This window comes from Pelodiscus sinensis, chromosome 22 (assembly GCF_049634645.1).
Source record: "Pelodiscus sinensis isolate JC-2024 chromosome 22, ASM4963464v1, whole genome shotgun sequence".
Classification (NCBI taxonomy): domain Eukaryota; kingdom Metazoa; phylum Chordata; order Testudines; family Trionychidae; genus Pelodiscus; species Pelodiscus sinensis.
This window is the reverse complement of record NC_134732.1, coordinates 16,286,188-16,300,394: the sequence shown is the minus strand read 5'-3', so window position 1 is coordinate 16,300,394 and position 14,207 is coordinate 16,286,188. Positions and strand designations below refer to the sequence as shown.

The 14,207-nt window shown below is 45.4% G+C and overlaps 1 protein-coding gene across 2 annotated transcripts; it reads left to right on the top strand.

Annotated features, from left to right (window-relative positions):
• Positions 1–657: 657 nt before the first annotated feature.
• On the top strand, positions 658–13,337 carry LOC142819330 (histo-blood group ABO system transferase 1-like). Of its 2 annotated transcripts, XM_075905604.1 has the most exons (3): positions 658–692; positions 2,917–3,051; positions 11,633–13,337. In XM_075905604.1, the coding sequence occupies exons 1-3, from the start codon at positions 658–660 to the stop codon at positions 12,318–12,320; spliced, it is 858 nt and encodes a 285-aa protein (XP_075761719.1). In that variant the 3' UTR covers positions 12,321–13,337. The 2 variants fall into 2 exon arrangements, with proteins under 2 accessions (XP_075761719.1, XP_075761718.1); XM_075905603.1 differs by lacking the exon at positions 658–692 and having other exon boundaries at positions 2,778–3,051.
• The last annotated feature ends 870 nt before the right edge of the window (positions 13,338–14,207 follow it).

The window sequence follows — 14,207 nt, the reverse complement described above, 5'->3', positions numbered from 1 at the left end:
GTAGAACTTTATTTAGTTTCTTTTAAGCATTTGATCTTCTTTCAGAAGAGCTCTGGGATTCCTGAAGGATGTTCATTTATGCTTGTGGAACTCCAGTACTATGGCTTAGCATGGTGTTTGTGTATTATGAATTGTCAGGAGAGCCTGATGACACTGAGATTTAGAGAAACTTGGATATTACCTACCTTTCAGGAGTGATATCATGGATTTCCCTCCATGAATGTTACCAGCCTGCACTTCTATTATTCAAGCTTTGAGCCACACCCACTGCTCTATCAATGTGCTCCATTCCCCATCTACAAAATTTTTCTTCTCCAATCCTGCAAGCTCACACTTTCTAATGCACATCATTCCTGACTTTTGCTATCTCCCTCTGAGCCTCTCTTAAGCATAGATTGTCAATGAAGACACACAATGTAGCAGTTTTCTGATCAGAACCAATATTAGAGGCCATTGAACTCATGTTCATTTGTGACCTGAACCAGGATTTAAACTCAAGCCAGAGGTATAGTTAAAACTCTTTCCTGGGGAGTCCTGAGTATTGGTCCCTGAGTGGGGGGAATCTTTTAGCTGTAAATTCCAGAAGGTTTTTTTTAACAGCTATGAAAATCGTTCTTTAACTTGAAATAATTTTTGTTTTAATCTTTTCCCTTCAGAATGATTTATGCAAAGCCACAGGTTCTAAAGCCACCGTAAGTAAAACTAAAAATAAGTGTTTTTGTTTCATCCAAGTTATAACTAAAGTTAATAGACTAAGGTGAAACCAAAATGATTAAGGAAGTTTCTGAACTTAGAACCATAGGCTTGAAAGGGACCTTGAGACATAGGTGCTGACTTTCCCTTTAGCTGGGGGTGCTCAATCTCTCCTCCACCACTGTCCCTACTTTTCCCATTCCCACACTCCCAGTCTAGCCCTGCTTCTTCTTGACCCTGCTTTGCCTGCTCCAATTCCATCTCTGCCCCAACTCTTCCTCTGAGCATGCTGTTTCTCTGCTCCTCTCCCTTCCTCCTGGAGTATCCTGAGTGCTGCAAAACAGCTGTTTGTAGGAGTGGGGGGTGCCAAGAGGATGGGAGAGGTGTTGCTCAGCAGGTCCGCCAGTGGGCAAAAGTTATTGGGTGGATGAAGGAGCTTGGCTGCCTATACATTTTTCCCTGTGGGAGCTCCAGCCCCTGAGCATCGATGGAGTCAGCACCAGTGCCTTTAGTCCAGTCCCCTGAACTTGTGGCAGGGCTCAGGGTATGTCTACACTGGCAGATTTACTGCACTGGCAGAGTGCTGCAGGGATACTGCTGTTGTGTGTCCGCACCATGCTCCTTATGATGGTGGTGTGCATCCACATTAGCAGCTCTTGTAATGGCCCAGAGAGCAGTGCATAGTGGCAGCTATCCCTCAACTAGACACAGAGTACTTTGGAAAGGGTTTGCAATGCGCATGGGGCAGGTAGTGTCACATGATGCAGGTTTTCCAATCCCATTGCTCTATGGTCAACCTATTACACTGACAGCTGCTTTTCAATAGAAGTGTCCTCTCTCAGTCTTCTCTTCCATAATAAACAAATCCACTTTTTCACTCTTCCCTCATAGGTCATGTTTTCTAGACCTTTAATAATTTTTGACATTCTTCTCTAGACTTTTTCCAGTTTGTTCACAACTTTCCTGAAATGTGGCACTGAGATCTGGAAAAGATGCTTCTAGTTGAGGCCTAATCAATGTGAAGTAGAGCAGAAAAATAACTTTGCGTGACTTGCTTACAATATTCCTGCTAATATATCCCAGAATTATGTTCAATGTTTTTTGCAACAGTCTTACACATATTTAGTTTGTGGTTCAATATAACCCCTAGATCCCTATGTGCACTACTCCTTCCTAGGCAGTCATTTCCCATTTTCTATGCGTGCAGCTGATTCTTCCTAAGTGGAGTGCTTTGCCTTTGTCCTTACTGAATTTCATCCTATTTATTTCAGACCATTTCTTCCGTTTGTCCTTTTCATTTTAAATTTTAATTTTATTCTCCAAAGCACTTGCACACTCTCCCAACTTGGTATAAAGATAACCTTTATAAGTGTACTCTCTGCCATTATCTAAATAATTGATGAAGATATTGAACAAAACCAGAGCCAGAACTGGTCCCTGAAGAACTCTACTCATTATGATCTTCCAGCATGACTGTGAACCATTGACTGAGAACAGTTTTCCAACCAACTATGTGCCCACCTTATAGTAGCTCCAGCTAGGTTGTATTTCCCTAGGTCATGTGAGACAGTATCAAAAGCCTTTACTAAAGACAAGATAAACCATATCTACTGCTTCCCCTCTCCCCCATCCACAAGACTTGTTACCCTGTCAAAGAAAGCTATCAGTTAGGTTTGACACGATTTGTTCTTGACAAATCCATGCTGACTGTTACTTATCACCTTATTATCTTTTAGATGTTTGCAAACTGATTGCTTAATTATTTGTTCCGTTATCTTTCTGGGTACAGAAGTTAAGATGACTGGTCTGTAATTCCCTGAATTGTCCGTTTGTTAATGTATTCATACAAAATCTCAGAAACACCTGGATCTTTAAACAAAATACAACCCAAGATTTTTTATTCAGTTACAAACTTTATGCATGATGAATAGATGGATACATGCCAGTGCAGTGCACCATTAGTTAGCTGATAGATTCTTATATTATTACTAAATCTTAAAGGGTTAATCCAGAGAGATTCCAATAACCTGTAACATTATATAGCCTTATTGCACAATGTCATGTGAGTTTGTGGACTTGTGTATTTCTATACACCTATTAGTTATCCATTTTTGAACTTTAACACATGGATCCGGTAGTGTCTTTCTAAATGGAGGGAAGGCAACTGCCTCCGTATTTCTTCCTTCTACAGTGTGATTCTAAAGAAAACTTCCTCTTCCACAGGAGAAATGACGTCCTTATGATGACTCCATGGTTTGCGCCAATAGTTTGGGAAGGGACCTATAACCTCGAGATCCTGAATGAGCAGTTCCGACAAAGGAATGTCACTGTAGGACTGACAGTTTTTGCGATCAAAAAGTGAGTATGGCTAATTCACAGAACTATATGTTAGTTACGAAAGGTGAAAGATAACCACTAAGAGGAGTGGGAATCTGTTTTCTGTATGTGTGTAGTGATGGTGTATCCCTTGTTCATCTCATCCTTCCTAGCAGGAGTGTTGTTGGAAGACTGCTGATTGACTTAAAACACATTTCAGTGACAGGGAAAGGACTGGGGTTTCACAGTGGGGCAGAGGAGGAAATTATAAGGATCTGGCATCTATGAAAAAGGGTCAAGTTAAGCTGCTTGTTGTGTGTATCAGAGAGAGGGGGACTGAAAGAATTAGCAACTATGGAAGCAACTATGTTTTATGCACAAAAATAAGGAGTGTGGATGGTTTTTTTTTTTTTTTTTTTTTTAGCAACAACACCGTTTTTACAAGATCCTTATGCCTGTCCCGGATCTTCAGCAAAACAGGGATTTTGTGAGAAAAAAAAAAAAAGTCAACACTGCTTCTTTTTGCGCAAAAACCCCCTGCCCAAAAAGAAATGGCAGAAAATATGCTAATGAGATCATGACTTATGCTACTGGGTCCCTCATTAGCATATTTTCTGCTGGACGAACTTGCAGTGAAGACATAGCCTAGGTCAGTGGTCCCCAACCTGCGGAGGTTGCCGGGCGCCAGGGGGCGTGGCCGTTCGCCCGCCGGGCGCCAGGGGCGGGGACGGGGCGGGGCCCCCCCATAGCCGCGTGCCCCCCCCATAGCCATGCCCGGGGCCGGCGCCCCCCCGCCCCTCCTCCAAGTGCCCGGGGCCACCTCCAAGCGCCGCGCGCCCACGGGCACCGTGTTGGGGACCACGGGCCTAGGTGATCTGTCTTCTCTCTACATTGTTATCACCAGGGCTTGACAAACAATACAATCTACTCGCCCGTAGCGAGTAGATTTCAGCCGTGCACCCCGTTCATTTGCGGCGTGCAGGGCCGGATTAAGGCATGGGCTAGCCGGGCAGCTGCCCAGGGTGCCAACCTATGGGGTGTACCTGATGGCAGCTGTAAAGGGCGCAAAGTGTCCCTTATAGCTGCCATCAGATGCTATGCACCCGGCTCCTGGATCGCAGGCTGCAGCAGCTCCCAGCGGCCACCCTACAGCAGCAGCCCGGGGCGGGGGCCACATTAACCCCCGCAGCGCCGGCCAAAAGCACCCTTCCCCCCACGGCTGCGGGGCCCTGCATGGCCTGGCTTGGCCCAACCCGGGCAGCCCTGGGCTGTGCACCCAGGCACCGGCATGGGGGCAGGGCCGCGCATGCGCCCTCCCCCAACCCGGGTCACAATTAAACTGTCCGCCTGGGGTGCTGGAATGGATCGGACTGGCCCTGGCAGCGCGCGCATGCGCATTGTGGCTCTTTAGCATGCGCAGTACGGGGCCAGCAAGCGGTTTTCGCCGCCGTTTGTCAAGCCCTAGTTATCACTCTACTTGGGGTGGAATATTTCAGAAATAGAACCGTAGATCGGGGTGGGGAACCTATGGCCTGGTGGCCGAATGCAGTCCCTGGCTTGCCTGGATCCAGCTCCTGAGTCTCAGGGCTCCTCCCCCAGTATTGGGGAGTCTGTGCTGGCGCTCCGTCCCTCCGTAGGGCTGGAGCACACAAAATGTACTAGCCTGGGCCCTCTCGGCTCTGGTGTGCTAGAGGAATGTGATTCCTTCTCAGTCAAGGGCCAGTCAGTGATGGGTTTGTTGTGCTTTTGTGTGGCCTCAGACTGGTTTTTCTGTGAGTCAGCAGCACCAGACCTCAAAAAAGTTCTCTACCCTTGTTGATCCAACTTGCTTTTAAATATCTCCGATGATGGAGATTTCATAACCTCCCTAGGCAATTTATCCCAGTGTTTAACCACTCGGACTGAAAGTTTTTCCTAATGCCAAATCTAAATCTCCCTTGCTGCAATTTAAGCCCGTTGCTTCTTGTCCTATCATCAGAGGCCAAAAGAACATCCAGTCGACACTGCCTCATGCTGCCCCTGTGTCTGTCTTACAGAAAGACCAGAAGGCTCCAATACCTTTCAGTTGCACAGAACACACCACTCACTCTTTTTTTAAACAAGTGCATGCCCCAGGCAGTGTCTCTGTCATGTTCCTGCATTCTGCAGCCCACTCAACTGCTAATGTTATATCCAAGCAGAGGGAGCAGGAGAAGGAGGGGTGGAGGGAGAAATTAATTTGAGAGGGTGAAGGTAGTGGGTGCAGAAAGATGGGAACATTTTACACTGAATTAGTATAACTTCCTTCCTCTCGCACGCATGCACACTCGAACACATGCACATCCACACCCAGGTACAGAGTAGCTAAGATTTCCTCCAAAGCCATAGAGGCAGGCAGGGGCAGCCCTAGACTAGCTGCCAGCAACTGGCACCCTAGGCGAACCATACAATCGGCGCCCCCACCTCCAAACCCCTCAACGATATTGCGCCACCATTTGGCGCCCCATTTAACTTGGCACCCTAGGCAACTGCCTAGTTCGCCTATATGGACAGGCCACCCCTGACAAGACTTGCACATTTAGAAAGTAACCCTCAGCCCTGTTGGGATGGAAAGATGATGCCTGTTATAATGAGGTCTCCAAAGCTGTGTCAACAGTCAAGAAATTGGGATCTGGGATTTCCCACCAATGATATTGACTGTAAGAGCTGCAGTGTAGACCAGATGCTGATGTTTTAAGCCTGTCGTTCAATTCTCCTCTGAGCAAGAGGGAGGCCTCAAGCTCCAGGAAGGGGGGAATTAGAGTAGGAGTCTCCCCCACTCCGTTCTCCGGTGATGGAGGGAGTGTAAGGTTCCTATGAGTTGTCTCCTCTTGCTCCGTGGAAAAGGGGAGAAGGGCAAACCATGAGTTGAAGAGCTACTCCAATGACTAATTGGTTTGCTCGCACTCAAGGCTCTGCTTTGCGTTCTAGCTCCATCCCCTTCACTTCCCCTGTTCCAGCCTAGAAATCACAGCCCAGCACCACCACACTGACCCAGAGACAGTGCTGGAGAACCCGGTCCAATTCCACAGTCTGACTGGAAAATGGGGGCATCAGGGTTGCCCAAGAGTGGGTTGCCTCTGTGATTTCAGTCCTCAGCTCCCAGCTTCGCACCTTGAGAAGCAATTGTGTGGAGGTGACCACTCCCTGGAAGTCAGTTTTTCATCCTTTCCTCCCGTAAGTGACTCAGCTGTTACCGCCATTAGGAATCTTATTTTCTTCATGACAGAGTTGGAGCTGCAAATAACTTCCAGTGAACACACCCATGAAGAGCAGGCATCTCCCACCTCCTTCCATTAAAATCAGTTGCAGCTTATAACAGTGTTCCTCAACCCATGGTACGCGTACCCTTAGGGCTACACAAGAGAAGTGTGGGGGGTACATCAACACTAGTGAAATTTGGCAAAAAATGTCTGGGATTTTGCCCTGCAAAGGGGATCGGGGAAGGGGCAGTGGCACGTGTATGTCAAATTGAATGTTCAGAGCCACGTGCCTGGATGTTAACAGCAGCTCTGCGCGCACACCCCAGTGCTGGTGAGAAAAGCGCATGGCTGTGGCTTCAGCAGCTCCGGTAAGACCTGGGACAGTTCCAAGTGGGGGGGTGGGTTTGGATGGGGAGAAAAAAAATCACTTCCACTGCTGCCTCTCTTAGAATCATAGAGCTGGAAGAGACCTTAGGAGATCATCAATTCCAGCTCCCTGCCCAAGGCAGAACCAATCCCAACTAAATCAACCCAGCCAGGGCTTTGTCAAGTTCATTTCCTCTCCAGCAGCCTCCCTGGGATGCTCCAGCAGGTAGGGTGGCTGAACTTGGAAATGTGCATTACCCCCACCCCCGCCAGCAGCTCAGTACAATGCATTTCCATTGCCACTTCCCCGTGGCACTGCGGAGAGGAGCTAAAAGGCGGTGAAGCGGCACAATAAGCTTTGCTCCAAAAGTCCCCCCGCATCAGTGGCGTAGCGAGGGAGGGCAGTTGCCATTGGGCACCACGCTAGGAGGGCCCTGCGCTAAGGTGGGAGCGCATAGCCCCACACAGCAAGCTCAGCGCTGGCAGGTCACTTGCTCCCTGCAGAAAAGCCACCAAGGCAGGGCTGGGCAATGGGAACAGGCACTTCAAACGGAGGGGAGGGACGTTGGGTTAGAGCAGGGAGGCTGGAGAGGCCTAGCTCTGCAGGAGAGTAAGGGCATTGGATTAGAGTGGGGTGGGGCTGGGGATGCCTGGCTCTGGGGGAGGGATGGGTTCATTTGATGAGAGCTGGGGAATTGGGGGTATTTATAATTTTTTTAAAGGGGTACTTTATAAAAAAAAGATTTAGTAACACTGGCCTATAATTGCTTTAAGAGTACCTCAGATGGACACACCCTGTCTCTGCCAGGGTATGGCCTATGTAACCCCATAGCCACAAGTGAAGAGCAGCCACCCCTCAGCCAGTGGAGACATCACACTCACTAAGGCAGACAAAGAAATCTGTAGAAATGGCTCACAGGGCTAAAGAAGTTTCTTTGAAGACATTTTGCTATATTTGTTCTAGGCCCCCCCCCCCCCTTAGGGATGGACCTGGTTGGTGGGACACTGCTTTCACAGCTAGATGCCCAGCCAACAGCCGCCATTCTCCTGCTGCTCAGCTCTCAAGGCAGCACATAAGTAAGGGTGACAAGACTGTGACGCATATTTTTATGGAAATATGCTTATGAGTATGACATAACTGGAATATGTTCTATGCAAAACAGGTCATGTAACATATCACTAGAAAAGTTATAATCTGCTGAATATGTATAGTCTGTTTGGGCACTTTTACACAGCAGGGCTAAACTTGAAATAAGCTACGTACCTTGAGCTACGCTAATTATAAGCGTAAGTCGAAATAATTTATTTTGACTTTTAGTGTTGTCTACAGAGCAGTTATTTTGAAATAAAGCATTCTTTCCCCAACTTCCCTTACTCCTCATGCAATGAGGTTTACAGAAGTTGGAGTAAGAAGCCAGTTATTTCGAATTTATTCTGAAATAATGCTGCTGTGTAGACTTGCCCTTTGTGTGCATGTATCATTCCTGCATTTGAAGTTAGAAATATGAAATATAAACCTGTTTTACTAAACTAGACATGCTAAGTAATACTCAAGAAACTTAATGGCCCACTACTCAGAACAATAATATGTGAATAGTCTTGTTTTCCCTGTAAGCCTGGACTATGGGTGGTCCTGTTCAAGGCTGGCAACAGACTTGGCTGAGCCTTGGGTAATGTGAGAGCAGGCTCAGCTCTAGACCCCACAGAAGGGGTGGAACCTTGTCAGTAGGGACAGCCAGCCCTCTGCACCGTCTAGACTGTTCTGTGTGGGGTTCCAGTGGTGGTTTAAAGAGTCCTCACTCTAGGCAACTGTTCCCTTTGCCTACTCCCCCCATCCCATTGGTGACCCTAGTCCTGCCAAGGCCTGATGCTGAAACCCATTTTGGATGCTGTATTTTTCCACTGGAAGCATGAAGAAGTTGGAAGTGAACACAAAGAATTCCCATCTTTGGCAAAAAATATATAAAGGTGGGAAATCAAACAATAGGGGCTGCTGCCAGACATAAGGACATCCCTCCTTACCACTCAAGATGATTGCTAGAAACATCTAAGACTAAATAAGGGGAAGGATCAAACCCAGTCTGGGAGGCAGACTAGAACTACAGCTAAGGTAAAGTATTGTATGTAACATGTTTCTTAGTGTATTAGGCTTAGCCAGGCCCATTGACAGGGAGGGTAATGGGGACAACTGCAGTGTTGAGGGCCAGCTGCCCTAGCTCTGCTCCTTACGCCTGTGGCCCTGCTCCCTCTCCCCTTTCCCAGGGACCCAGAAGGTCTGTTGGCTCTTCTGGATTTAGCTGGTGTGTTTTGTTTTACTTCGCTTAGTAACTTCCTTTGATCTGTCTGGTATTACTTGCAAATTGCTTCAATCCTACTTTTTGTACTTAACAAAATCACTTTTTTATATTAATTAATCCTGCGTAAATAATTGTTACCTCAGGGGGAAACAGCTATGCATATCTCTCTTTCATTGATAAAGGGGGCGAACATTTTATGAGCTTGCTCTGTGTAAAACTTAATACAGAGTTAAGTGTATTTAGCTGGGATTCTGATCCCATTGGGGATGTGCACCTGAATGCCATGACTAGCCCATTTGACTGAGCCTTCCCAGAGCTGAGCTGAGTGTTTGTTTTACTCTGTTGTGGGCTGAGTCCCCAACTCTGTGCTATTGCTGGAGGAGACCAGAGGGTCTGGATCAGTAGGACAGGGTGGTGAGACAATCCAGAGAGCAGGTAGGTGAGCTCAGTGGTATTTCAGCACATTAAGTGCAGTCTCAAAGATGTCTCTATGACTGAAATGGCCCCTGAAATGGCCTGCAGCTACTTTTTGGGCTAGGGCCTTCAATTTGAGAAACGCCCATCTCCCCACTGCATCAGATAGGGTAAAAGCTCACAAATGATCAGATTTCCCGGAACGAGATCAAATTTCATGGTCCGAGGCATGTTTTTCATGGCTGTGAATTTGGTAAGGCCCCAGGCATGAAGCTTAGGTTCAGACAGCATTTAACAAGCTTTTTCTAAGCTCTTAGAGATTAACAGAAACTTTTTGATCTTTCAGTCCTGTTTTACAAAAGGACTCCAGTGCAAAGTATAGTAAAATATCATGATTATTTTTCCATTATTATCCTGTTAAGCATGGATAAGTAGGTTTTTGTACCTGTGCTGAATAAGCTGCTGAATAAATATATGCAAGGTTGATTTGGCCACCAATCAGATGCAGCAGCTTTTCAATGTCGTACATCAATGAGACACAACACGTTAGGACAGAAAGCATAGAATACCAGATCGTTTTGAAAATACGGGGCCTATTTGGGAAGATGGAATGATAGAAATGAGGTCCAAATTTGTCCAGGATACTGAAGCTAACTTTCCCACTCTTGTAAAAAGTTTAATAGGACTGATAATGAGTACATGCAGTCAGGACTTTGAAAGACAAAACTCCAAGCAATGTAATACCCCAATATGTGTTGCTGGCACAATGACTCTGGCACTATCCCAGAATCAATATCAATTAGAATCTCTTCCCAATAATATGTTGGGTATAAGTAGCACATTTGTACCCTTTGTTTTATAGGGAAGGTTGCTAAATGATTCCTGGTGCACCTTTACATTTTTTTGTAATGAGAAATGGGCTTACTTAAAAATGCTTAGCTTAGAATCAGAAATCAGTTTCTTCAAGCAAGGCTAAATATGTTGCAGAAAGGTCTTCTGGAGCATCCAAACTGCATGTGGCCAGTAACTGCACTGGAAATGACTGTGAATGAACAATTCCAGTCTTCACTCTGTGCTGTATATCTGTATACTGTATAAAGAGCAGCCAAACAAGGACATAGACCGGGAGGATGTTTCTCATTCACTACTACTGTGGTCTAAAGGGGCAACAAATGAGGCTGATGTTAATTTCTAAGAGCCACAGCATACAACTGTCATCTCTCTCATAGTCAAATGAAGGGGGCTTGGATATTTGCAATGTAACTGTAAAGCCCCCTCTCTCCTACTGGGTGTGAGTTGAAGTCTGGTGCCTCATCTCACCCTTCTACTCTTGAGAGGTCTGAATGGATTTTTTTTAACAGGTTCCTTTGCTGACTTTCTCCAATATGACAGCAGGATAAGGCTCCTGAGTGCTAGTGGTTCTAGTGCCCAGGCTGTTTCTCAGCCATTGATGTCAAATCACTGCCAGAGATCTTGGCTCATCGTTGGCTACATGGCGGGGAGCTCTTGTAACACTTGGTTCAGATACAGACAGGGTACATGTCAGCTCTTCACTTTTCCCAGGTAGACTTCCTTCCTGGCTGTGGGGAAGGATAGAGTGCCATTCTGTCTGTGCTTCATTTCTCGGCATTTCTACATGTATTCATGGGCAGAGCACTCGGGTAATCAGCACCAGTATCTAAGATCTCACTCGCTCCTATAGCACAGACTCCATCAGAGTCATGTACACTGCCTTGAAGAGCTGAATGTGGCTCAAGAGATGAAGGTTGATAATCACCAGGATTTGGAAGGAAGTAGTTCTAACCAGGGAACACGCAAGAAATATTTTTAAAGCATTGTTTCTGATTAAAACAGAAGAGTAATTTTGGCTGGGCATGAGCATTATCAATTCCTGCTTGCAACAAAGCCTGTTAGGTGGCATCACAGTGATTTGTTACTTCTTAATAGAAATCTTATATTAATTGTTGTTTTCTCCTATGAAAAAAAGCCAGACAATTACACTGCTTTGATCGTCACCAAGTGCTTTTAATTGGTTCATCTGCCTCTCCCTAAATAACAACAGCTGAATCCTAGATCCCTCTAGTGAGTCCAGCCAAGTCACCAGCCCTCACCAGTCCTTTTACCACCTCTTATCTTTTTCCATGCTAAGTTCAGTATTTTCATCCTCACCTTCATGATACTGTACAGTTCTGCCCATTCTTACACTGCCACCCTTTTCCCCTCTCTATTCCCTCTTCTGCACTTCACTTTGTTGCTCTCTATGTCCCCTTCTTTCAGTCTTCTCTACTGCACCTTTTATTTCTAATAGATAATTTTTTTTTGTAGGTATGTCGTGTTCCTCAAGACATTTTTAGAAACTGCAGAGATGTACTTTATGGTTGGACATAAGGTGAACTATTACATTTTCACAGACAGACCACAAGAAGTTCCTAAAGTTGAGCTCAAAGAAGGAAGGAACGTAGTAGTTCTGCAAGTCCAAAACTACTCGAGGTGGCAAGAAATCTCTATGCGACGCATGGAAATGATCAACCACTTCTCCAAGAAGCAGTTCATTAATGAGGTCGACTACCTTGTGTGTGTTGACGTAGACATGAGGTTTAATGACCTAGTTGGAGTAGAAATCCTGAGCAACTTGTTTGGCACACTACACCCAGGATTCTACGGTTCAGAGCGTCGGTCTTTCACCTATGAACGTCGACCTGCTTCTCAAGCTTATGTTCCCCATGATGAGGGTGACTTCTACTATGCTGGAGGATTTTTTGGAGGAACAATAAAGGAGGTTTACAAGCTGTCCAAGAAATGCCATGAAGCCATTATGGTGGACAAAGACAAGAGAATTGAGGCAATATGGCAAGAAGAGAGTCACTTAAACAAGTATTTTGTTTACCACAAACCAACTAAAATACTTTCCCCAGAATATGTGTGGGATGACAATATGGGTAGGCCACAGATCCTTAGGAAAAGGAGGTTTCTTGCTGTACCAAAGAACCATGCTGCAATCAGAAATAAATGAAGTTTTCTGACCGGTCTTAGTGCAATCGTGGGCAACCTGCAGGCCACATGCGGCCCAAAGTAATCTGATTGGTGTCTGCGAGACATTTTGCTGATGTTGGTCATTTGCAGGTATCACACATCACAGCTCCCATTGGCCAAGAACAGAGAAGGGCTGCCATTGAATGTTACAGGGGCAGTGTGCACAGTCAATGCTAGCAAAATATTTTGTGGTCTAGAATCAGATTAACCTGATGGGCCACAGGTTGCCCACCATTATCTTATTTCAAACTAACCTAACTGATATTGCAGGTTCCCTTGGTTGATGAGAATATACAGACAATTGGAAAGGCTCCATAACTGTTTCTTACATCTCCAGTGGTTCTGGATATGGGAATGGTTTGCAAAATGACACTTATCATAAGGATACTTTGCTGATTCCATCAATTTCCTTGCCAAAAATACATTAATATTTTTGTGCAATACAGCAGTACTGGCATTATGTTGTATTTAGTGCTGGGGAAATACAGAGACCTGTGGATTCAGATACTTATCCAAACCTCTTTTGCCAGACATCTGATGCAAAGAAGCTTTCATGACACTTCCAATTCTTTCTGCTTTTATTTGGCTCTGAAGTGATGTGGAAACACAAGAGATATTAACGTGTGAGTGTGTGACCGTAAGAGGTATTTTGGAATTTCTATTTGTTACAAAACCAAAATATCAGTGGGTATATTTGTGTGTTTAAAAAAAAAATTAACACGACTTTTTGCTTATCTAAAAAATATTTGGTTCACTTTGATTTTCCAGATGATTTGGGTAACTATCCTAATCTTTAAGATATTTGAAATGTGTCTCAAAGTTCTGCTACTTCCGTTCTTCTTATGCTCTCTCCCTTGCAAAATACCCTTGACAATGAAAGAATTTTGTTTCTTAATAGCTGCAATTTATTTGGATCCAACTTTTCAATCTCAGCTAGCTGAAAATGGCATCAAATTTTTAGGTTTTCATCTCATTTATAATGAAAAAAGCTCAGGGTTATCGGATCTATTTTCAATTAATGTTTTCTTCTGAAGTCATAGGACTGTGTTTACATGACCTTAGCTTCTTGGGAAGAAATGGGAGAAGTAGTATCACAATAGAAAGGAACCCCATTAGCGGTGCTCCTAATACCTCATAAATCTTTGAATCCGCAAAGGAGATTCTAAAATTGTGTCAAAGCCACAGACTTTTCCTCTCTGTGACACATAACTCATGAGTTAAGACACACAAGAAATCCTAAAACAATAAAATCTTATTCCTGAATTTAAAACAACTTCTAGGGAAATTATGGAATCTCCATCATTGGGGATTTTTTAAAGAGCAGGTTAGACAAACACCTGTTGGGAAAGGTCTAACCTGAGGTAGGCAATTTTCAATGGCAGGCTGAGTCAAGAATTTGGTAAGTGGTAAGCGGCTGCACTTTCCTGAGCTATCAATGGAGAGGGTGTGGGATCTGGTACAGCATTTCCATAGAGAGTGTAGGTGGGAATTCTGACCTGGAGGAGGACAGCAGGGTCAGTGAGGGAGTTTGAATACAGGAGGAGGTTGTGATGTGGGGCAGGGAACTGAAGTCTGGAAAGGGGTGGGGTGCCTGGTGCAGGCTCTGGTGGCCCAGCAGGACCCTCAGGCAGGTTCCCTGACAGCTGCATCCCCATACCTCTGTAAAGCAGCTAGCATCTGGGACCAGCGTCTGTGTGTCTACTTGCTGTGCCCTTTGAGGGGGGTGCAGTGGGTCTCTCTATGCTGTATGCACGCACAAGCACTGCCCTTGCAGCTCCCATTGACCAATTTCCAGTGGGGGGCAGGGTGCAGAAACTCCTCTCCCCCAAAAGTGGCTCTGGCCACACAGATACACAAGCTGGCCCTA